The sequence below is a fragment of the Thamnophis elegans genome, chromosome 10, assembly GCF_009769535.1.
Source record: "Thamnophis elegans isolate rThaEle1 chromosome 10, rThaEle1.pri, whole genome shotgun sequence".
NCBI lineage: Eukaryota > Metazoa > Chordata > Lepidosauria > Squamata > Colubridae > Thamnophis > Thamnophis elegans.
The window spans coordinates 33,411,374-33,437,347 of NC_045550.1; the positions used below are offsets into that span (position 1 = coordinate 33,411,374).

Consider the following 25,974-nt stretch of genomic DNA (forward strand, 5'->3'; position numbering starts at 1 on the left):
GAAAAAAAAGATGCTTAGAATTAAAGCTCAGGACCCAAGGCAGAGAATTGCACACACAGACACAGATACACACTGGTGCAAATCTGTGATTGGACATCTCTCTCTGATAGGCATCAAATTAATTAAGCCAACATATGGATAGTTTGGGTCTATTTACTCTTTCCACCAACATAATTCTGAGCAGGTTTCCTTGAAAATTTCAGGTAGTAGAGATTTTGATAAACAATGTTCTCTCTATATATATATATATTAAGACAGTATCTAACTTGGCCCTAAGTTCACCAATTCATGCAAATTCTAGTTTTGATTACAGGATAAGTAATAATACACACACATGAAAATCACTTTTTTTGCATTATTCCTTTGGTAAATATTGATTCTTATCATCTTATTAAATAGGAAGTTTTTCTTCCTCTAGATCAAAGTAGGCTTTCTGGAATGATATCCTCCCCATATCTTTCTTTACCACAGTGTTGTGTATACTGTTCCGTATTATTATTTGAAAGTTATTTTCAAAGGATCCTGCAATACACAAATCTTTTACTGCTGTTGCTATGGATGTAGGAATAATATTAGTGGATAGCAATGTTTACTTTTAGAAGAATTTTTTAAAATAAAATTAAGGACCTTCATTCCAAACTCTGGGATAAAGAATTCATTTGTTAATTGAGATGTTAATTGAGATTGTACATAATAATACTCTTACATCTTATGCAAAGGAAAGGCTCTTTTCGCTTTTGTGAATGGAAAATTATGAGCTGAACCCCTTTTAGAGCAGTCTGAAAATGTATAAATGAAAAAGACATATTGTTCTGAGCCAAATATAATGCCAGAGTTAAATAAAAATACGAGATATTGCATATCTTTTATTCCAGTCAATGAAAAAGGTGTTGCCTGGGGGGGGTGTAATTAAACCTACCTGTCAGATCTGTCACAGCCCCTAGGTATCTCTTTTTGGCAAATTAAAGGCTTTTTTAAATGGAGGACAGAAGGAAAGGCCCAATATTTGAAAGAAAGAAAGGAAGGAAGGAAGAAAAGGAAAAATAACCAACTCTAGCGCTGCCAGATTATCACAAACCATCAAGAACTTTTGTCTCTCTCATTTTGCCAAGTTGAATCAAGTTGAATTAAATATGTCCACCATTTTGGCAAAGTTAAGACTTAGCCACTACAGTTTCTTTTGCAGTTGCTCAAACAAGTTACCGCCGCAGGTACTGGGCTGCTATAGCAGCCAAAGAAAGTAATAAAAGGAAGTATGAAGGCAAAAGTACATTGCTGTTATTTCCACCAATGCCTTGTCCTGACTGTTTAGGCATAGGATGTATTTCTGGTGGCCGGGTGCTAGAATTCTTGGACACTCTTTTGCCACAGACTTCATCCAGGCAGGTATCACCGCTTCCAGAACCACTGTTGTCATCACCTGGCCAAGACAAAATTCAAATTAGTATGGTCCTTCTTCAAAAAACTGAATTCTAGCCAATATCTTTTTTGTAGATATTGTAGGTTAATCTGCAACTGCCTGTCATGTAGAATAGAGGAGGGCAGAATTAGATTCAACTCCAGCATTATCTTTCTTTTTCAAAATGTTAGTAGGTCCTAGATTGACTCCCTGGCTCGTCGTAGAATTTAACAATAATGGGTGGCTATAATGGCAAAAGCTGTATCCCTTTGGAAGTATGTTCAGAACCAAGTGGAGAACTGAAATGGCAGAGAACATCATGGAGAACACAGGAAAGGGTGGGAAGCAACCTAATTATTTTGCCCGGGAAATGAGTATTTCATGCTATGCCTATCATGACAACTTCTTGGTAAACTTCCACCCTGCAATGTAACAATTTTGAAACACAGCCTACGATATGCTTTAGATCTACCTACCAATCCAAAATGTTTGGAAATCTTGAATTAAAGAAAAGTATTAGATTCAGACAAATTTCACAATACTCCTTGCAATAGGAGTATTACTTTTAAGAAAGATTCTTAAATTAATTATAAGAATTAATACAGGAGAAAGAATGACAAAATCAACCTGGGAGTGAAATGAAAAGGGGAATCAGCCTAGAATCATTACATAGCCTCAAGCTAACTAAGTCCAACTCTTCTTCTCCTTGAATGCCGCTGGCCCCTATCTAACTAACCAGGTGTTGAACATTAGTTCAGAAGATTCTTGGGCATAGGCTTAAGCAATAAATCAGTTTAATTGAACCTTCATGTGTGGACCTGATCTCTCATGCTTTACAATTTTAGAGTCTCCAAATTTGGTTGGTTGCTTGCAGATATTTCATAACCTAACTGATATTACATAGTTGGGTAATGAAATATCTGCAAGGAAACAAGCTTGGAGAACACTGAGGACTCCAAGTTCATCCTGAGTTACCTAAATTCTCTTCTTCTGAAATTATAAGAATTCTTATGCTAGAGAGGCGCCATTTGGGACAGAATTTATTTCACACATTAATCTGGATGATTCACACTATTTTCATTACCCATTATACAATGCCTTAACTGTCACTCACTTGATTAACTTGGATTAGTGTATGAGAGTTGTGGATACATGCATTTTTGGGGATACCTGACAAGGAGAAAGACGTTTTGATTATCAGTAAACATTAATGCTTTTGACACTTGATCAATGCCTTCTTCCAGATTAAAAATTCAGTCCTTGAAAATTAACAGGGGGATAATTTTCCAGTGTTCTGAACACTGAGTATCACAACTGTGTATGAACCTTTCTTTTGCTTACTAAACATGCAATGTTATGAATAGTCCCACTTTTTCAGCTTGTACCTACTTGTATCCTGGAAATCCACATCATTTCCATTGTATGCATTGCGCAATCGATTTGTCATAATCTTGAGCTGCATGATTTGCTGGCGAATAGTCATGTCCGGTTTGGTGATGTCGACCTCAACCTCTGGGTTATTGATCTGATTGGCTAGACCATCTCCCATCACATCTGGAAGGTATCTGTAAAGAGTATGTATATGTTCATGCTGAAAGCTAATTCTGGAGAACTGGACTACATGGAGATCCAACCGGACTTACCCGGTGGGTGGGAGCCTAACCCACTCTTTTTAAAAAATTGATTTCCCATTTTCTTTTCTTATTGTTATCCACTAGCTAGTTACCATGGGAAAGTGGCAAAAGAAAAGAGATAGAATAAAAAATAAGTATAGAAGAAAATGAAAACGTATTGTTTTGGTCACTATCTCATCTTTGTATTTCATGAATCTAGTCAGTGGTCCTTTAGACATGAATTATGAACTTCTGCTTGATACTTTTTTGCCTTCGGCCCAGGAGTATAGTGGAAATATTGGAGCCTGTAGAAAATTTGTCCCTGGAAGAGGAAGAGCGCCTCAAAGTAAGTCTGAGTTCTGAAAGTGAATCAGTTTTTCAGGGTATACTAAATTTGAGAGAGGTTACAAGTCCCTCCACTGTTCTGACAAGCTGATAGCTGTGGTACTGGGCTTCCTTGAAGACTGTCAAGAACTGGTTCTCAACCTTTGGTCCGGGGACCCCTGGGAAGTGATGATATCATTACAGGGGGTCAACAAAGGCATGAAGAAATTTATGATCTATATCTTGAGTTAAGTCTTAGTGGTATTTAAAGGGATCCATGGTGAATAAAGGGTGGAGAACCACTGACCTAGGGAAATGGAAGTATAATATCAATGAATTTTGTGAATAGCTGCTTAAGCCTTTTTAGATCAGTCTTCTCTTTTGAGCTTCACCTGTCTAAATAAAGATGGGACAATTAATTATTGTCTCATCTCATTTAATTTCTTTCCGATCCACCTCTGTAATAACATTTTACTTTTCCAAGCTCTAAAACTTCATAAAAAACATAGATGACAGTCTGAGTTTCCCAATGTGGCTGGCTTGTGTCTGATAATCCCTAAAACATTGGATTCTTTTTGATGTGGTTATTTGAAGAGTTACTTCTCTATATCAACTTACCTGCATATATAAGTCATTTCTGATGCCCCCCTTATATGTCCCAACAAGCTCCAAGGTCTGTTTAGTTGAAACTAAAGAAAAGTCAATACTTTCTGGTGACTATGTCACACTCTATAATTTATGTGATAAGGTGGCAGATCTAATTTTTTTTCCAGTAACAATTTTCCAAAAATTGTCAAATATTTTCAAGAAATGCTTCTACTAAGAAATTTATGCAGTTTTAAATTTTTTAAAAGATGGTTTTTTTTAAAAAAAAAGTTGATTGTTGTGTATCAATATATGTGATATGCAATAGTACAATACAAAAGGAAATTTGAAATATTTATTTGCTATGCATAACCTAAATGTTTTGAAGCATGGTATAGTAAATGGGCCTCATTATTTCACAGCTGATTAGCCTTACCTGCCTTTGGTCATTCCGTTCCAGCACCTATCCTCATTTACAGAACCAGATGATATTTTTTCATTGCAAAGTGTTGATGGGAGGAGAGCCCAGAAGTCTCTTACGTCCCGCAGCTTCCCTTTGGCATCTGAAACCTGTCATTAGGAAGAGTAATTAAGATTGAAAAAACACTTTAACATCAATAGCTTTACATTCTGTACATTATGTATTTACATTATAAATGCATTCCAAGACCATTCAAATAGCGGACAATTGTAATGTGACTAAAAACAAAATAAACTAAAAACAACATTTGTTTCTGTTTCTGTTCTATTCTATTCTATTCTACCCTACCCTACCCTATTCTCTGCTGTAACCATCCCTGAACTGTTACCCATTTTAGTATACAACAACAATTAAAGATACATTATTTTATACATTAAATTGGCTTGTAATAAAATCTCCAGTTTAGAAATGCTAGCTTGCATAAAATGGTATGGCTATGCTTGAGATAAAATTAATTTTTGGTTATATTTATCACATAGTGTCACAACTGATCAATATTATTCTTATCATTATCTGGGAATATTACACATGGCATTAAAACTACAAAGGCTAGTAAACCAGTCTACATCTCATCAATTTTATTAAAAAGTGTTATGTGAAAGCCTTGATTTTCAAAAGCCATAATAGCTATATCTGTAGGGCAATCAAATGATAACAACGGCAAATAGATTGTGACATGAAGGAGGAGTAAATGGTAAAGGGCATACATTAACAAATGAAATGAAAAATAATAGCTATATCCTATAACTGTGAAACTGAGAAAAGGCAAGGATGAAGGAGATGATGATATCAGAATAAAGGCCATGAGATGGCCATGAAAATTCAAGAAAGAAATCAAAGAATCAACTGTTGAAGAAGGATGACTGCATGAGTCCTACAGGAAAAAGTATTAGAAGACAGATGAAATGAGTGAAATTAAAAATAAAAGTGATAAGATGTTTTGAGAGGAAACCGAACTGAAGGATGACTGAAGGGACTGTTTTTGAATTTTATATGAGAATGAAACGGAGGTTTTGAAAAATGGATGATACTGTATAGTTCTTTGTATGAAGAAAAATGGATGAAATGGAAACTTGAAATACGTCAAGAAAATGGGAAAATGATAAGTTTGTATGTATAAATTGCAAAAGTAAATGTAGTTTGCTTAGTGCTGTGGTTGTATGACTTTTTTAAATGTGTGAAGATTACACATCTGACTGAGTCTTGAAAGAATGCCATTTTTCTTCCTTTCTACAAAGTAAGTCATGAGAAAAAAGGCAAATCCTACAAGAAGATTAGTTTATGTGTGGCTGGGAAGATGTTTTGCAAGAATTGGGACTGAAAGGGTACAAGAGATGACACGAGGCAAAATTTAGGAAGACCACTATGGTTTTATGCCGGGGAAGGCATGTGCAGATCAGATTTTTGCTCTAACTGAGAAATGAAAGAAAGGAAAAAGATACCTAAAAAATTGTAGGTGGCAAAACAAGAAAATATAACATTAGGAATACATAAGTATTAAATATAGTCCAAGAAACTTTTAATGGCATAAATTTTCAGAGACAACATTCTGAGATAACACTTTTTATATCTGATAAAGACGTCATATTTTTATGATTTTATGTCTACTTTGCATTTCTGCTTTGGATTCATACAATAATAATGAAAAGGGAATAACAAATCTGAGCAATAAAGTAAATGCGAAAATATTCTTGATTGGTTTTTTTTTTGAAGAATGTGGCTGATAGAATTCTTTAGTGTAGAATAAAGGCTAGCAATGGAAATGGGACTTTGGATGCTATTGAAAGACATCCCAAAACAAACGTAGAAGAAAGGCTATGTTTTAAGACACTATTAACGAAAATAAACTGGCTACTCCATACTAAAATATTTACAGTTAAGACACTTTCATTGCACATTGATGCAATAATTTTCAATCGAGAAAGTCTATTTATGTATCTTCTGCAAAGTAGTGGCAGATCACATTTACCTGATTTAAATAATCTGTTAATAATCAGGGGAATTTTGTTGCCAGTGCTAGCAGTGTTTAGATGTTGGATACAATCCGGGGAGACTCAATCCATCAGCTGTCTCTATTTTACAAACATATTATGTTCTTTCAATGTGTTTATCTTCTTTCAAAGATTGGCTGTAGTTTAGCTGAAGTGAAAGGGATCCCAGAATGATTTTATACAGTGAGTACAGCAGGCTGGTGTCCCTTTTTATTTTCCTTTAGAATCACACATGGTCCTACTATTGCCTCCTTTGTATGATGTGTATGTCAGTTCTCAGTGATCTTCCCTCCTGTTTGCTGCTACCAATATTCTATCCCTTGGTCCTTCTTTCTCAATCTCTCAGCATCTTCTCTCCCATTCCAGCCCCTAGCTCAACAGCTACCTGAATAAGCAGATACTGGCTCAGAAGCATGCCAAGCAAATCATTCGCGATAGTCTCTGTAATTTTTACACCAATATTGCAAAATTTTAGACATTTGCACATTTCTAAAATACACAATATAACTGCAATTTATTGTTATTGTAAAGTATGGCTCTGAGTTGCCCTTGATTACTAGATGAGATAGAACCATTTTTACTTGCAGAGAGTCTAAACATGTGAAAAATAACACCTTATATTGGTAAGCAGGATGGCTAAGGATTTGGTGCATTTTTTAAAGTGTCTTTTGATGATTGGCTAAAAGGGTACTTTCATTTTTACAGATTAGTTATGTGTATTCTTCCAATGAAAGAAAGGCTCCACACTGAAGCTAAGCGGTGCTTATACTGTATGTATTCTTTTACACAATGAACATCTTTACAAGGCCTAAGGAACGTTTTGATTAACAGGTTACACAAGCAGTTCTAGTGCAGAGTTAAATCAAACAAACCCTCTGCACTCACAAATTTCTCTGAACTAAGCCCAGAAGGTTTATCTTCAGTGACATATTTCCCCCGCCTCTTCTTATCTTCCACATTGGCAGCTTTTGAACTGAGTTTGGGATTGCCACAACCTTGAAAAATCTGGGGAAATAAAAGAAAACCACGTTTAAGAAAAAAAATAAACTTCTATCAGGTAAATCTCTGCACATTGACTTCACCAATGTTAAATTTACTTAAAATTCATTTCAAATATGAAGACATTCTGATTTCCTATATATTTCATACTAGTATTTTTATTTTGTTTGTTTCAAATGGCTGATTTAAAAATGTATAGCACAACGAGCTCTACTTTTCTAAGTTGCTTAAGCCCTCAGAAACTAGTATCGATATGGGATGTCATATATGCATAATAATTAGTGAATTTAAAAACCCCACTCTAGAGCTTTAATGATTAATGGATTTTGAAGCCATTCTCACTCTCTGAACTGATGGCTTTATATCACTATATTTTAGGCAGCAGTATTATGTTCTCTCTTTTTCTTTCTGTCAGTCTATTGGTGACTTATTTTCTTGCTAGTCAGTTCCTGATGCACTTTCTCTTAGCAGCTTAATTACAATTCTTCTGTTCCATAAGAATAATAGCTGGGGTCCAGGAACTCAAATTATGCTGTTCACATCAGGGTCAATTGGATAGGAAGCTGCAGGGTTTGGATTTGTGATGGAGCAAATTTCATTTATGCTGGGCTAAAATATCACACTCTGTTCAGGAAGGACAAATGTTTGGTAATCAAAGGCGATGAGGAAGAGACAGATAAATCTCACAGTGAGCTCACTCTAATACTGGAAAGGAGTCAGTGAGCTCACTCATATTGGGAAGGAGACACATTCCAGTCAACACTACAAATTAAAGATGACAGGTCTAGGGTTTAATCATTCTTGTATGACAATAAAAGTGGCTTTCCACCTATTGAGCCCTGAAGAATCGCAAGCATAACATGTCTATGTTTTTTATTAGTAGAAACAATGGAATCCTCTCATGGTAACTTGTCATTGAATGTCACTGGCTCAAAATACCCAGGATGTGATCCAAAGTCACTTGGCATGCTTAGGTGACTGTTTACAGGAAATACCATGAATATTTAGGGGAGGTGAGGGGAGGAAGCAATAAGAAAAATACAGGCAATTTAATATATAAGAGGTAAATATTCTGAAGTTCACAATTTAATTCTTACCTTGGCTGTTATAGATTCTTTGTTTTCTTGCATGTTTGAAATGGCTTCAGCAATCCTAGCATGAATTGTACCAATTACAACATCTACATTAGATGGTCCATCAAAACGATCAGCCACCAACAGTAATGAATCTATTGGGGAAAAGAATAAAATGATACTGATTAAAAAGCATATGAAACAAATCATTTGAGATGGTCTTTTTATAATTAACATAATAAGTATTGAAAATGCAACATACATCAATGGAATATTTTATATATTTACATCCTAGATATTCAGATACCATGATTTACCTATACCTACAAAGATCAGAATAGTGGAAACAGTAGCATTTCCTGTGATACTTTATATAGGCAAAGTTGTACTTTGGAGAGACAGGATTGGAAAAGTATTGACACTTTTGAACTTCAGTGCTGGAGAAAACTCTTTAGAATACTATGGTATGGACAACAAACCAACTAAACAAATGGATCATCAAACATATCAATGCAGCATTCTCACTCAAAGCACATGAATAGTCTCATCCTCTCCTATTTTAGACATATTATCCAAAACCCTATGGTCTCTTGAGAAATCTGTAATGGTGGATGGCCTCAATTAAAATGGCAATGTACTGTTAGAAAACCTGTAGGACCAAAAGACAGATGATCATGAAGAAAATCTATGTATGTGGTTGTCATTAAGATCAACACTGGCTGAAAACATTCAATCAATCAATTAGTTTAGATCCGGACAAACCGTTAAATATTGTCCCACTCAGAAAAAGAAGTCATAAGGATAAAGTGATACAATAAATTTAAGAATATTTAAATAAAAACATACAACAAAATGTTATAATTATGCTTGAGAACCATTTTTCAATTTTTAAACTTTTTCTATGTGAATGTGTCCATGTAGTTTACTAGAAATAGAGTTCAATTTGAAGGTAATTGAACTTTTTACTCATTGTTAAAAAATTCTTTTTCTGAAGAATTTAACTGCTAATTTAACTAATTTTTAACTCCTTAAAATCATCCAATCTGTGGTACTGATGAATACTTGGAGATTCTATATCCTGGTGTCTTCTGAAAAACTTGAAAGACTCATAATCCATTATGGGAACTATGGAATTTCAAAAATATGCAGAATTACATAAAGGAAGAAGTGATGCTTCAAAGATATTGAAAATATTCCTCTAATGCATGCATCAATTGATCTCCAACCTTGCATTGCTTAACTAAAAGGAAACTAAAGAGCTAAAAAAATGTCAATGAAAACAATTTTTTCAGGCAGGCATCTGTAGATCTTACCAATCATGTTCTTCCATTCAGTGTCCAGGTCAGCATGATTGCCCAGGCAGCCCTTCAAGACATTACGGCAATAGCTATTACAGGGCTTAATGTTTGACATGCCCCGACAGTGTGCGCAATACATCAACTTCATAATAGCACGGCTGCAATACTGGCTCAAAGGGACCTTAAAAACAAACCAACAATCATTTCTTAAGGACATAATATAACAATCATCAAATACAACATGTAACCTAAAACGCAACCCAGGATTTAAAAGAGAAAAAAGTATTTTTGTACGTGTGTAGAGATAATCTATATAAAATTTAAAACTAAGTGCATTCAATAGACAAGTAGTTTGTTTCTTATATGAAATCCTTGGACACAGCCCACTTAATTTCAAAGTAGGACTACTTTTCAGAAATGATCAGAATGAAACATTTCAAAATCCTTGAAAACCATGCATTCTGAAATCTGAACATTTAGAATATATTCAGGTCTACAATTGTCTTGCCCTACAATTGTTTCTTTGATGCCCTGCCAATTTAAAAAAGGCCAGAAGAATAAAAAAACAAGCACATAAATATTACAGATGCCAGCAAAGGTTCTAAAATACTTCCCCCCCTCCTTCTGTTCAATCATGTCTGATTCTTGGAGACTGCCTGGGCAAGTCCTTGAAGTTTTCTTGGCAAGGTTTTTCAGAAGTGGTTTGCCATTGCTTCCTGCCTAGGGCTGAGAGAAAGAGACTGGCCCATGATCACCCAGCAGGCTTTGTGCCTAAGGAAGGACTAAAACTCACTGTCTCCTGCTTTCTAATCTAATGACTTAACTGCTACACTAATAAGATATTTATAAAGAATTGTCAAATTGCAAATGAAATAATAACACCATGTTTATTTGCTTATTCAGCCAGGTAGTGCAGAATTTGAAGAGAATCACCATGATTTACCATATCAAGGTAAAGGTAAAGGTTCCCCTCACATGTATGTGCTAATTGTTCCCGACTCTAGGGGACGGTGCTCAACTCCGTTTGAAAGCCGAAGAGCCAGAGACGTCCATGGTCATATGGTTGCCATGACTAAATGCTGAGGGGCATGGAATGCTGTTGCCTTCCCACCAAAGGTTATTCCTATTTTTCTACTTGCATTTTACATGTTTTCGAACTGCTAGGTTGGCAGAAGCTGGGATAAGTAACGGGAGCTCAGTCCATTATGCAGTGCTGTGGATTCAAACCGCCAAACTGCCAACCTTTCTGATAGACAGGTGTCTTAGCCACCGAGCCACCACACTCTTTACCATATCAAAGCCTACTGGAAATCAAACATGAAATAGTCTCTGAATATTCAGTATCAACTGTTCCAGAGGATTTTTAAAAAGCCCTAATGACAGAACTGTGGTTATGTATTTATGTACATTATGTAGCTATGTATAAATAAATAAACTTTGGCAACAAATTTACTAAAATTTCCATGAATCTGAAATCAGACAATAAAGTCAGTATTTGACAAGTTTCCTCATTTCCATCACTGTGGGTCTCAATTCAATTATTGTATCAAAATGTAGGTAGTATTAACTGTAATTTAGAACTCAAAGTTTGAACTTTGAAAAATACAAGAGATAATGCACTTTTCCCTCATTTATTTTGCTTTCTGTTATCTATGTAATATAGCTCAGAAATGTATTACGTTCTTATTATTGATCATGTTAAAGATATGATGGAAAAATTCTGATAGCCAAACTAAAACTTAGTTAGCAAAAAGCATACTTTTGAACTTCATTTCAAATCTCAGTTTATGAATCTGGGTTGCTAGTCAACACAAAAACGAGATATTGACCACTAATTTTATTATGCACCTTTACCAACCAAGATATGGCATTGGCATCCTTAGTCTCGAAAGACTATGGTATTGTGCTTTGGAAAGAGTTCCTAAAACAGCATCTGGTGTGACTAAAAAGGCCAATATGAGAATGGCAATCCCTTCCACACTGAGGACATTCTGTCCCCTGCCCAGCCCCCTGATTTTACTGGTTTCGGGACTGCCCCTTTGCTTCGGCTTGCCGAACAAGTGTCTCTTCAAATTGGAGAAGGCCATGCTGCGTCTTAAGCCTCCAAGCTGAATGATCAGAGGTGAAGTTTTCCTAGCTGTTAATGTCTATCCCCAAGGCCTTTAAATCTCTCTTGCAGATATCCTTGTATCACAACTATGGTCTCCCTCTGGGGCGCTTTTCCTGCACTAATTCTCCATACAGGAGATCTTTTGTGATCCCACCATCAGCCATTCTCATGACATGCCCAAGCCAGCATAGATGTCACTGTTTCAATAGTGCATACATGCTAGAAATTCCAGCATGTTCCAGCACTATGCTATTTGGAACTTTGTCCTGTCAAGTGATGCCAAGAATATGTCAGAGACAGCACATATTTCTTTCCTGCCATGCGTAAAGGGTTCAGGATTCACTGCAGTACAGGACTGTACTGTTTGATATAAATCAAACATAAATAATGACAAAGTTATATTCAATAAATTGGTACACAACTTAACAGTCAAACCAGCAAACATATATTAACTGAGACAAAGAAAACATCCATTTGTATATGAAACAAAGGCCTATAATATGACCAAACATGTAAACATCCATAGTTAAAATACATCAGGTATTAATCCAGGGATTGCCAAGATTAATGAGAATAGGACAAGAAAATACACAAATCCTTTTCTAATGCCATAACTGTTCATTCAATTGATGGGAAGGACAGATAGAGGCTGTTCCAGGGTTCCAAGGCTAAGTCTCCCAAAGCCTGGAAGTCAGAAGCTATAACACTGGAATGAAAAATTGAAGTAAATTATTGAATAGAAGAATATAAGGACTGAACAATGTTGTATGGAGAACTAAGGGTAGACAGGTACTAAGTTGCATGTGCCATGTAACTGGAGATCTTTAAACACAAATAAGAATAGTTTAAACTGGACTCTTAATTCAGATAGGAAACAAGTAAAGATTCCTGTTCTGCAATGAGAATTCCAGTAAAAATAGAGTAGGATGGAGTGTCCAAAACAGTTTAAATTGTAGTGTTCTAACTAAGATTGGGGGGCAGAAATAGAAGTTGGGATCTTGACAAACTTGAACATTGGGCACTATCTAATAAAATGAAATTCAATGGTGAAAAGAGTAAGGTTCTACATTTAGGCAAGAAAAACAAAAATACAGGTACAGTGTAGGTGATACCTTGCTCAATAGTAGTAACTGTGAGAGGGATCTTGGAGTCCTAGTGGGCAACCATTTAAATATGAGCCAGCAGTGTGCAACAGCTGCCAAAAAAGCCAACACAGTTCTAGGCTGCATAAACAGAGGGATAGAATCAAGATCATGTGAAGTGTTAATACCACTTTAGAATGCCTTGGTAAGGCCACACTTGGAATACTGCATTCAGTTTTGGTCGCCACGTTGTACAAAAGATGTGGAGACTCCAGAAAGAGTTCAGAGAAGAGAAACAAAGATGATTAGGGGGCTGGAGACTAAAACATATGAAGAACGGTTGCAGGAACTGGGTATGTCTAGTTTAACGAAAAGAAGGACTAGGGGAGACATGATAGCAATGTTCCAATATCCCAGGGATTGCCACAAAGAAGAGGAGTCAAACTATTTTCCAAGGCACCTGAGGGTAGAACAAGAAGCAATGGGTGGAAACTAATCAAGGAGAGAAGCAACTTAGAACTGAGGAGAAATTTCCTGACAGTTAGAACAATTAATCAGTGGAACAGCTTGCCTCCAGAAGTTGTGAATGCCCCAACACTGGAAGTCTTTAAGAAGATGTTGGATAGCCATTTGTCTGGAATGGTATAGGATTTCCTGCCTAGGCAGGGGGTTGGACTAGAAGACCTCCAAGATCCCTTCCAACTCTGCTATTGTATTGTATTATTGTATTGTAAGTTCCAAATCAAACTAAAGAAGAACAAAGTTATCCAATTTCTACAATATGATCTTGAACATATGCTGACTATTTTCAAGATCGCTAGGAACTGCTTTGAAGTCCTAAACTTCATAAGTAAGGAACCAGAGGAACTATGGAATGAAATCAAAGAATTTAAGAATGAATGGAAAAGAGACTGCCAATAGACAGAAGAAAGTAAACTGGAAGTCAGAACAGATGGTGGAAACTGTCCATAAAAGAAGCCAAAGCCAAGAAAGACAATGATCTCAGAAAGAACTTACAGAATTTAAGTGATCCATTAGAATAGTCAAGAAACAATATTGGAATGTAAAGTCATCAAGATGGAAACAGACATAGATAAACAAGGAAAGAATTGTGATCCAAAACAATTGGGATCATCAAAGGAGGTTCCAACAACAAATTTGCATATTAAAGGATGGACAGTCATGAACTGATTCAAATAGGATCAATAATGCATTCTGAAGTAGCTTTTGGAGGTAACACAAAAATTATAATGGATCCTGAATATGTATACTGAAATTACTGGTAAGTCAATCCAGCCAAAGCATGGTAACAACTCTCCTGACATTGCTGTCTTGGTTATCTACTATAAATTACTAATAAAACATGATGCTAACACAACATTAAATTATTTATTTAGATTTTCGTAAGTTGTCTTTATTATTTTTACAAATAAGATGGTGAACATACTTAATATTCCTTTTTCCTCCTATTTTCCCCGCAACAACAACTTGTGAGGGGAGTTGTGCTGGGAGAGAGTGATTGGCCCAAAGCCACCCAGCTGGCTTTCATTATACCAACCACCATCCTGCCAGAGGTAAACCTACCCATTCATTGAGAACAGTTCTCTGGCAAGCTTGCTATGAGACCATATGTAGAAGACGACCTTAACTCAGAGAAGGCAGATCCATTATCAAGGCAACAAGTAGATACACATATCTTGATTACGGTAGGTCTACGTTGTAACTGCCATAAACAAGACAATGAGGCCTTTCTGTGGCAGCTCCCATACTTTGGCATTCTTTACCCCTAACATCCATACAGCTCCCTCACTTCTCTCAGATATTCAAAGAGAGTTTAATTTCATTTGGCCTTCAGCCACTTTTTGATTTATCAACTCCTCAACATGGGGCAGAATTGATTTATTGGTAGCAAATGCACTACTAAAATAGCATTGCTTTTTATAATTTGATTTACTACTATTAATTCTGATCCCATTCAGCAGGAATTTTAGAGAACTAAATTTTGGTTGGTGGGGTATCTCATTCAGATGTGTTTTAACAAGCTTTCATCAGAGAGGCATGTTCTGCTTGACACTTTAAGATCTCCTTTTACATTTAATTGAGGAATATTAAAGACCTAATTTCCATGGCCATATTACAAAGTGGTTACAATTGTTTAGGTTTGAGAATCCTGATAATCTCTTTGCACATTATACCATACAATGAATGAATAAATAATACGGATAAGCAGGACATCGAGGCCAATGTAATATGATGTATTTTTAAAAGATTCATTTTATTATTTCTATGTCAAAATATTCTGGCTGAGAATTCAATTGTAGGTTACTTATTCACATCAACTAGGCAACCCTTAGAATTATTTGTCTTTTTTAATAATTACCTCATAGGAAATCAGAGAAGTATGTCATTTAGCTTTGATATAATTTATGGTAAAACATTTTTACATTTCTTTTTAAAATATGCCAGGAAGCTCAGCAGTTTGCAGAGTTAACATAATTATAAGCGATATGAAAATAGAATTCACTAGTTTCTCAGATAAATACATAAGCAGAAAGCATATTACCAGCTCACATACGGGTATTAAAGGCTAACTATAATTATTCAGACTTAGGTTATTCATAGATATGCTCATTTAAATTAATGTGACTACAATTGTTTATACTATAAATATGGTAAGTCTATAATCAGTCCATTCAAATGAAATTGATTAACTTATTTTTATCCATCAAGGATACAAAAAGGTCAGAATTTTTAATGATGAACACAATCTCTATTGAATTAGGGATTAGTTTAGACTTTATAATCTGCCGTAGAGCAATTTTTCTTGATTTAAAAAGATTCATATTTTCATAAATTTTATAAAACTTGAAGACAGCGAATTCGAATGACACATACACAGAAATCTAAAAAACAAAATTAAAATACAGATTTATTTTAATACAGGGATATATTGGATTTTAGTGTCTAATGGAATGCAACAAACACAGCAATAATGCAATACTTTATTCTTGATAAACAATTACATTTTATGAAAGCTGTCACCTGTCAATATTGTCTATTTATGATCTAAGTTGAGAAATGCACTGACATGCCTTTGTGAGTTGTGCGTGGGGGGAAGAGAGAGAATTAAATCAATGTGGTAATAAATAGTCCTTTATAAGACTGGATTCATGTATTTATTCTACCTAAATGATGGTATCAAAAACAAGGCCCCTTGCTCCATGGTCATTTCCAACCTATAGCATAAAAGGAGAATTTTAACTGTTACAACACCTGTGTTGCAAAATGACCAATACTCCAAGAATTGTTGCTTGACATATATGGTATTTACCATTCACCTTAAAAACAAACAGAAAACTGGCAGGTCTTTTGTGAGGAAAAAAGACACCTGGATAGAGTGTAACAGCAAAATGAAAATGTATTATAATCCTCTATACTGTTTCCTCAAACTACTTGTCCAAGTCTATTAAGTTTAAGTTAAAGGGAATGTGTTTTTTGATCCACCAAAAATATTTCTCAGTGGATGCAGGTGTATGTACTACGGAGTAAATTGTAGCAATATTATCAGTAAATTTATTTCTCTGTGATAATCACTTCTTATAAGCAGTTATCTGCTTTTTGATTTAGAAAAGGACATTCCATAAAAGTCTTCTGAAGTTCTCTAAGTATCAGAATTGTCTGGCTGGCTGATGTGGAAATCCCAGGAACCTACATAACATAAAGAGCTTGGTAGGATGATGAGGGCAAGACTGATGAGGGGAAGAAGGAGCTAGTGTATTCCTCTTCATTTTCTCTTATATTAAAAATATTGACGCAATTCTGGAATGCAAAAAATAATAATAATTCAACTGGAGGATGATTTAGAATTTATATTGGATTTTTTTTATTTCTCCACTATGTGGAACAACATACTATCTTTCTTTTGAAGTTTACCTCAAACCTGAGGCCAAAAGGAGGTATGTTGATGGAGCACTCTTTGTTTCAAGCCCTGATTTCTTCTGCCAAGGACAGAGAGGAATTCCACCGGGGATAAAGGAATGGGAGGAGGGAGAGGGCTATGGGGGAAGTCCACCATCTGTTTTAACAGATGGGTCTGTCACATCAATCTAATTTGAGCCTAAGGGCCAATTCCAGCCTTCTCCAACCTGGTCCCCTGAAGACATGTTGAGAAATGTTCTGTGATATTATGAAAAAAATATATGTTATGGTATGCCTTTCAAGCATTTGCTCTTAGAAACTGGTATGGTTTTCCAACAGAACAGTGCACTGCAATCTGGAGAGCTAGTCTAAATTTATAGAAGGATGTATGGTAGAAACATTCCTTTATTAACATTACTTAATGGAATAAAGTATGACATTATTATACTGTAACTATTTGTTTATTTTGTTGGAACCATGAGACATTAAAAATGTAATATGAATTTAATTTCATGGTAAATATAATTATTAAGTGATTAAAAATCACTTAATTATGATCGCCCAGCTTTATAACTTGTCCCTAGGCCTTGGGACACTATTCTAAAATAGATCTGGTGCCTAAATAGTGCAGTTTCATCTCACAGTGAAGTTTGTTATGCTGATATATCTTTTAACATAATTCTATTACATCTGAACAAAAAGTCTCATTCAATTTGTTTATTAATTCGGGTTAGTGCTATGAAAAGGAAGCATATTATTGGACAAAAATCGCTATCCGGAAGTCAATACACTTAGAAGATCAGGGGAAAATGTTCACATGATCTAGCGTGTCACAGAGAAAATCAAAGGTATATTGTTGTGTTGGTTCTTTCAACTGACCAACTTCCATAGGGTGCTTATCATAGGGGGACTGTTGAAAAAACACCTTATAGTGTGTGAAACGCACTCTCGTGGATTCATTCAAAAAGCTGCTTCCAGCACTGGCCTATTTTCCTTAATTCTGCTAACTTGCCAGCAGAATTAAAGTGGTATGTGAAAGTATTAACCAGGGATTATCTTGTGGATAATACAAAATGCTTTCTTAGCAGGTTGTAAAATCTCACATATGCTAAGAAAAGTCTGGCAGAGATTTCTAGGCTGGCCATCAAACAGCAAAATATTTCACTCATATTAAAATAAAGATATTTTAAAATAGTCAAGAAGAGTTTGAATTACTCTTCATTGAGGATAACTAACGGGGGAAGTAATGCTTTATGCCATTTCTGGGAAAGAGAGTGTTCGGTGTTGTGAGAAGAGCCCCTATAATGGACAATTTGGTGAACAGCTTTCACTCTCTATTCTTTCAATCCAGCCTGCATGCAGATCTTTCTATTTCTATGAGAGCTTCTGGAATGTAATGATTCAACTGAAGGGCAAACTGAAGAGCAAAATGATTGAAATGTTCAAAAGATACAAGTCCTGAAAGCTGGGACAAGTAAGGAACTTTAATGGTAGCAAAAATAAGAAGCCTAAGTAATTAAAAATGTAAATGTTGCTTGAGCTGACCAAAAACATAGTCCTTCTCTTTATGTAATTTACTAGCTTTCTCTAAGGCTGGTTTATAAGTAGTGTATTTTTCTTTGCTTTATCTACAGCAGATTTTACTGAATAAGGATCAACTACAACAAGAATGGTACAGATTGCTATATCCATATTAAGTAATATGAAATAAATAAAAAAAATCTTTGCAGTTAGATATGAACACAGAGCTGAGCAATCATGCAAATTAGGTGTATTTTATCTTAGATAAAGGAAATTACATGGCAAACCTCTGCAAACAAAGCACAGGAAATACAATGTTTCTAAATGTTTATTCTCCAGCACTGTATGATTGATCATTTCTTTGATATACTAAAGGAAAGCTTATTTTACTATTGATACTTGCAAGGGGATATCTAATGAGACTAGAGGATAAATACAAGAAATAGAATATTTTTATTGTACTTCCGCATCACTCTATAACACAAGTCTTTTTATGTTCCAAGCAGCTTCCACCTCTTCCTTCCTTGTGTTCACTTTCTATTCCTTCCCTGCATGTATTGAACAACTTCACTCCACTAGTTCAAGCTACCTTCATTCAAATGTATCCCCCCCCCCGCTTTCACAGACATACACCAGAAAAACTATAGTTACTATGCTCTGCCACTCATCAAAGCTTTAGCAAGCATGACAAAAAGTGTGGCAGCTGTTTTATCCCAAATATGCTTACACACATTTCTTGGCAAATTGTAAATGCAAAAAAATTACTTTGGAAAATAATTCTGGTTCACATACCTCCAATCAGGAGATAAATGCATTTACTGACATAGAAAAGTCATTTGTCCTGGAATGCATGACTTAATCTCTAAATTTATGAACTTCTGAATTGGGAGCACCCAGGAAAGAGGAAATGAAGGCAGACTGGTTAAACTAGCTAGTTCACACTTTCATGCGCAAGTGGCATATTATTTTAAACCTGAAGCATATTGAATACCCAAAAGGAAAACAAGAAAACTTTACACTTTTATGTGCCAGCTTCTTATATAGCTTATGTTCTTCTCTGTGTTCAATCTGCTTGATGGCCCAAAAGTCCAATGCTACTGCTGTGCATAAAGGCTCAGTCACTTTCAAATTATTTATAATACCACCTTGATACGTAAAACATTTGGGTACTTGAGTTATTTGTTTTTCTTTATGAACTGAAGACATTATGTATTTTACAGGCCTATTTGTGTTGAAAAAAACATGTAACTTTCCATTGAAGGTAAAATAACAATAATCTCTGAAAACCTCAGTGTTTTATTGTGTTAATCTGCACATTCTTTCTCTGTTCATGTGCATTTTATAATATCAAGAATAAAAGATGACGGACATGTTTTAGAGCAAAGCTACAGATATTTTGTTTCCTTCAGACTCATTCCCTTAATATTTTCAGTAATATTGAAGCTACTATGATTTAACTTTTTATAATTCTTTGGAAATGCCATATGATAGGATTGTAAATATCTCCATTTCACCTTATTGTAGTTTTTGATAGAAAAACCATGACTTTGGAAAAACCAGTAGTATGAAAGTGGCAGGGGAATCAACAATGCTGCAATGAAATAATTCTAAGACAATTCATTTTTTAACAAGATGACCACCATGTTATCTAGAATTCAATGAAAACTAGCCACAAATGTAAATAAATTTTAATTCTAACTATATTCTATCCTTGTGAGTTACTGAAGGCATTTGACTATTCAGTAGGGTTACCTAACATGTTGTTACTATTTCCTTCTATAGACACAGCAAATGACTTTGGGTAGCTTCCAGGTTTCAATATCCAGATGCCATCTAGCCAGGCCCTCCTAGTGTATTTAGCTTTGGTAGTCACTATTGCTCCCCCCCCCACAACAGTACATCAGACACTAGATTGATCTGATGTAATATAGCAAAGGAAAAAAAAAACCTCCCAGAAATTTAACACTCAAAATGAAAAGAGTCCCACTGCTTTGCTGAATTGCAGAGTGGATCCTGCTGTGACAAAACTTCAGGAACAGCACTCACAAATCTGAAGGGAGCTCTCTGCTTGAGGTAATCAATTATGCAAAGCAGAAATTGCACCAATCGAAGAATTCGTCTGCCTTGTCTAATACAACAGTAAATATATTCCCCAGAGTAAATAGGTAATTTAAAAAATTCTCAGGAATTTAAGCTGACCTACCTGAGAGACCTTTCTGACAACATCGTTGCCCACACCAAGTCCCTGCACAAAGGAACGAACTGCAATAAAGGCTCTTGTTGCCTTGAGCTTCAGATCCCTTGGAATCTCTCCAAATGGCTTATGCTGTTCTGAGTGCTTCACTATGCAGTCCATATATTCATCAGGAAGCTGGTACTGGGGATTCATCAACTTGAAAAGCCGCTCTAGCAGGTGAGTCCAAAATTCATTGAGGGCTTCTTCTAAATTGATGTTGGGACCTCGATAATAATGCCGCAGCTCACTATACAAGTCTTTGAAAAGCTTTACATTCTGGAGATAAAGGTCTCCATACATACCAGGAAATGTGTCATAAAGTGCCTTTTCTGACTTGTTTAACAAATCCTGGAAGTAACCTGAAATCAAAAAAGTAGGAGAAACAGGTCACTAAAAGAATCTGGAATTTCTGGAATGAAATTAACCTGAATTAAAGACATCTTCAAATTACTTTATTGCACCATTACTAAAAAGAAATGAAAAAAAAAAACCCTGGTATGTTTAGTGCACTTGTATCTTCAAGCCAGGGGTGGGTTTCAACCGGTTCACGGCGGTCCCCGCGAACCGGTTGGTCGGCGAACCCAGAGGTAAGTAACTTCCGGGAACGGTGAAGGGCCCACCCGCCCGCCCTCCTTACCCGGTTTTGACAAGTTCTGCGCTTCCACGCATGCGCAGGACGCATACAGCGCCTGCGCGATCCTCCAGGAGCAGCTGGAGCATCGCACAGACGCTAGTACGCATGCGTGTGCTGCGCGCGTGCACGAGGACGCCGCCGGCCCCGTTCCAACCGAACCGGTTGGAACGGGGCGAGAAACCCACCCCTGCTTCAAGCATAGAAAATGAACACTTGTCATTTGCATTGGGTTGTTTGACTGCATAGATGCAAAACCAGATTCACATTCAGAACTGTGAAATATTTCTCCCAAAAATCTCATGCCCAGCATTCTTCTTCTTCTTCAACATTACCATGAATGTGTAAGACACAACGCTACATTCATTCTCATTTATTGTCTATTTGAAAATCAGGCACTGATGAAATTTTGGCAAAAGATTATCTATGTGAAATATGCCCAAACATATTTTTAATGAAATAGTGACAGACAACAATTCCATTTCAATTTGATCATACTGCTTAATTCCCAAGATAATATGTGCAAATCACTATATAAATCAATACCATAAAAGGTCAAAGGGATTAAAAGATGCTAAAAGGTTATTTCCCATACTTCTGCTGACAGAAATATATGTGCCTAAGCTTACCATCTTATTTAAAAGAATATATCAATAATAAATATATCTAGTAGTTCTATGTATGAAGACTGAAAGGTTTCAATATTTGCCTTTGGTATTAAAAGAGGACATTTAGAAAATTATTTGATAACTTACCAACCCTTTTTGATTTAAAAGGTACAACATGACAGATAGCATGCTGGTTCATTATCACCAATTTAACATTTATTAAAAGAGAGCAAATACTATATCTTTTCAAAGCATTTTTCCATGGTGCTGAGACATTATTTCCTTTTAGATATCATTTGTGAATATTTATACTAACAGGCAGCAGGTCATTAAATACTATAATGCTAGTGCACTTTAGTGCAAGGCATTCCCTGTAAAACAGAAAAATAAGAACTAAAAGCTCCATTAACCCTAAAAGAGAAAATTAAGGGAATCATCCTAGCTTTGAATCAATTGGTGGTACTGATTCCAGATCTGTGAAACTCTTATTTAGTTTTCAGTTACTTGACAATCTCCACCAATCAGAATCAGCTGGAAAAAGCACAAACCTGGCCTAAAATCACACAAATACGGTTTATTTGGTTTTTGCTCAGTGATTTGTCAATATAAACATTATGGTTTGTATACAATGATTTATAGGTGAACATGTGGTGTGACTCCAGCTAAATGTGGGTTATTTGGAAAAAAATGGTTAAGTAAATAAGAATCTTGCATGAATGCATACCTAGAATGAAAACAAATATATCTCAGAGCATGTTGTAAAAGATTTTAGCTTTATAACTGCATTGAATTCACAGTCCTTTCACACAAAAATCTGTTCCTATCCTAGGAATCCCAAGCATTCTTCATTTCCCTTAGCTTAGTTGGGAAAAAAATGATGAAAGATATTAAAAAATAAAACTGTTAGAACTACTACACCAAGACAACTAGACACAAGAACAGTTTTTCCCCAAACACCAACTCTTTGCTAAACAAATAATTCCCTCACCACTGTCAAACCATTCACTAAGACTGCATTATTATTACTACTAGTCTTCTCATTGTTTCTATCACCCATCTCCTCCCGCTTATGACTGCAGGACTGTAACTTTGTTGCTTGTATTTTTACGATTTAAATTGATATTGATTGTTTCATGATTGCTTATTTGTACCCTATGACTATCATTAAGTGTTTTATCTTATGATTTTTGACGAATGTATTTGGTCTTTTTATGTACATTGAGAGCATACGCATCAAAGACAAATTCCTTGTGTGTCCAATCACACTTGGCCAATAAAGAATTCTGTTCTGTTCTATTCTATTCCATTGTCTTATCTTAGTTTATTTTCTCTACCTTCTATGAAATAAAACTATATCTACATTTTTCTTTGAAATTCTGAACAGAAATTATAAAATGTTGAGTTGTCAATTTATATTACTCTATTGAATCAGACTAAGTATTTTTTACATACCATAGTATCTGGATGGAGCAGCATTGACTGATATTAGTATCCACTAAAAATAGCACCATTCTCTTTGATTCTCTCCGATCACAGCTATTTATTTAAGAACATAAATAAATAAAAAGCAATACCACCCCATCACTCCCCTGGCGACATCAATGAACCACTTGATGAACTCCATATCACTCTGGGGTCCCAAAGTCTGTTAGGTACGCCAGAACAATTTTGCTATAGTAGTTGGTCAATCATACTTCTACTACAAAGAGATAATATGCAGTTATACATGCAGGTTATGAGGAAGAAATATAAATATTTCAAGAGGTGGCTGAAGTGTTTTACCTTTAAACTAAATAAAGGCCCAAAAATCATTCATAGGAGCAAAAAGTTTTTGTAGACCTTCAAAATATACTGCTTTTCAAACTAATAGTTAAAATGGTATGGCTCATTGTTTTTGCAATGTTTCAACAATCTATTCATTCTAACAGTATTTCCAAAATAGGGAACAGTTAAAATCATTTGTAAATGCAAAATAATTCACAAACTGGTGATGATTCCATCCATCCATAAAAAAGAAAATATTTCAGTTTCTTAAATGTTAATGCTGGTACACATTAAAATTGAGCTGATTGCTTGGGCATCACCTTAATAGGTAATACCAGAGGACAAAAGAGTTGGAAAGATACATTTATGGCCATTCATTCCAGCTTCTTTCTTAATGCAGGAATCCAAATTAAGGAATTCTAAATAGATTCCAACCAGTGGAATATACCTCTCTGGGCAACTGGTTCCACCATCTAGCTATTCTTATTATTAAGGTATCAGTTCTAGTCTGCCTTCCAATACCTTTTATCCATTATTTTGTATCCTGCACTTTGCAATAATATACATTATGCAACGGGTCTTTGATATATATGTAGCATTCTTTCAGATATTTGATGAGTGTAATCCACTACTGAAACAAATTGCTAAGAAAATTGTAGGGACTTGTTCAGGCGGTTTCTGAGAATCAGACCAGGGGTGGTATACACTTAACTTCGTACCGGTTCGCAAATGTGAATGCGCACGGATGTGCTTTTGGCAAAAAAGGGGCCTAAATGGGATGCCATAGAGCTGAATGTGGGTGAGCGGAGCCACCCGTGATTTCTGCTTCCGGTTCGGACAATCCGGTTCAAACCATTAGAATACCACCTCTGAATCAGACATTGTTATTCATGTGCTTTGGAAGTAATTTATCTGTAGATTCTTCCTCCACTTCCTCCTCTGCCATATCACACTACTATTCCAGGATTTTTTGCAGAAGTAGCCCTACCAGATCAGCTATTCTATCCTAACGCCATCTATTATTTATGTTTTTGAAGTGCAGAATTTTATATTTAGCTCACTGTTAAATTTCAATGTTTCTTTGATCTATTTCTCTAATTAATGAACATTATTATTTCTTGCAGCTCCCAAAATATTGAAGGTTATATGACCCAGGACTGATCCTTAACTCAACACTCTCCAATATATTGATGTCTCTTTAAGTACAACAAGTGTCCCAAGAAAACCATTCTGGACAATCTACATGTGCAAATGGACAAAACATAATCTTTCTTTTAGACAAATAAGATATCTCTTGATATAACTATATCACAAGACAAGTTTATGCATATACTTCAACTACAACTCTCTGGTGTAATTTAGTCTTAAAGATTAGTAGTTCTTCTATATTCACTAATGTTACAATATTACAAGTTTCTGACAGGTGAGAACTATCTCTCTGATTTAAGAGAATTCATGCAATTTTTAATTAAGTCTCCAAGGACCTAATAACTTGGTTATTACAATAAGAAAACATAATACTTGTAATTTAAAACCAGAGAAGAAATAACATGGGAGAAATATGTGATGGTAACAAGCATGTTGATACATACTAGGTTCAGATTAGCTTCTGTTTATCATATGAGAAAAGCTTAGGAACCACAGTCAGAACCATAACAGCTTAATGCCTGATCTCTTCTACTACAGGCTAGAAAGAATGTAAAAATTATTACAAATAATGAGATTCGAGAATTCACATGTAGTATGTCCAGTTCACTGAAAATTATGAGATGCAACGAGTGCCTTATGAAGACAACTGCTGTAAAATAATTTATTGATAAAAATAAGACCACAATTAGTCTAAATTAAGAGGCTGGTTCAAAGTACAATTGTAGGACAAAAGCCCTCTTTTAGTAATTCTCATGAATAAAGGAAGATTGGTCACAGTATGAATTAATATAATGTACAAGTCAGTGTAAATACTTAATAAGAAATTGCAATGAATAAGTTCAAAGCAGCTTATATATTTTAATCTATATTAAGTCTAATGCATTTATAGTCCTCTAAAAGAAAGGTTACTAAAGCATTAGATCTGGAGAAGGCAAATTATGTCTGAAGATAATATGTACAGACGAAAAGTTAGTTTTCAAAGTAGATCATCTTGCTGAAAGATGAGTGCTTCTTAAAATTGACATATGCATTATTTTTTACTTATTTTTCAATAGCCATTGAACAAGGGTTCTAAAACTTTCTGGGTGATGAACACATTGTGAGTTTTGGGAAGTTATAAGCATTCTCCAAAAACTGTTGCCTTATAGAATGACTAATTATGAAATAGGCATTTATCCAATTAACTGTTAAA

At 35.3% G+C, this 25,974-nt stretch overlaps 1 protein-coding gene across 1 annotated transcript in view; it reads right to left on the reverse strand.

Moving 5' to 3' along the window:
• Positions 1-822: 822 nt before the first annotated feature.
• The window catches only part of GPC1 (glypican 1), a 194,124-nt gene continuing 168,972 nt past the window's right edge, over positions 823-25,974 (reverse strand). The window contains exons 3-9 of the mRNA XM_032225564.1: positions 20,598-20,989; positions 9,779-9,944; positions 8,490-8,620; positions 7,279-7,398; positions 4,358-4,491; positions 2,789-2,964; positions 823-1,420 (exon numbers count right to left, since the gene is read on the reverse strand). Coding sequence (XP_032081455.1) covers positions 1,200-1,420; positions 2,789-2,964; positions 4,358-4,491; positions 7,279-7,398; positions 8,490-8,620; positions 9,779-9,944; positions 20,598-20,989 — 1,340 coding nt within the window. The 3' untranslated portion in view covers positions 823-1,199. The remainder of the gene's footprint in view (positions 1,421-2,788; positions 2,965-4,357; positions 4,492-7,278; positions 7,399-8,489; positions 8,621-9,778; positions 9,945-20,597; positions 20,990-25,974) is intronic.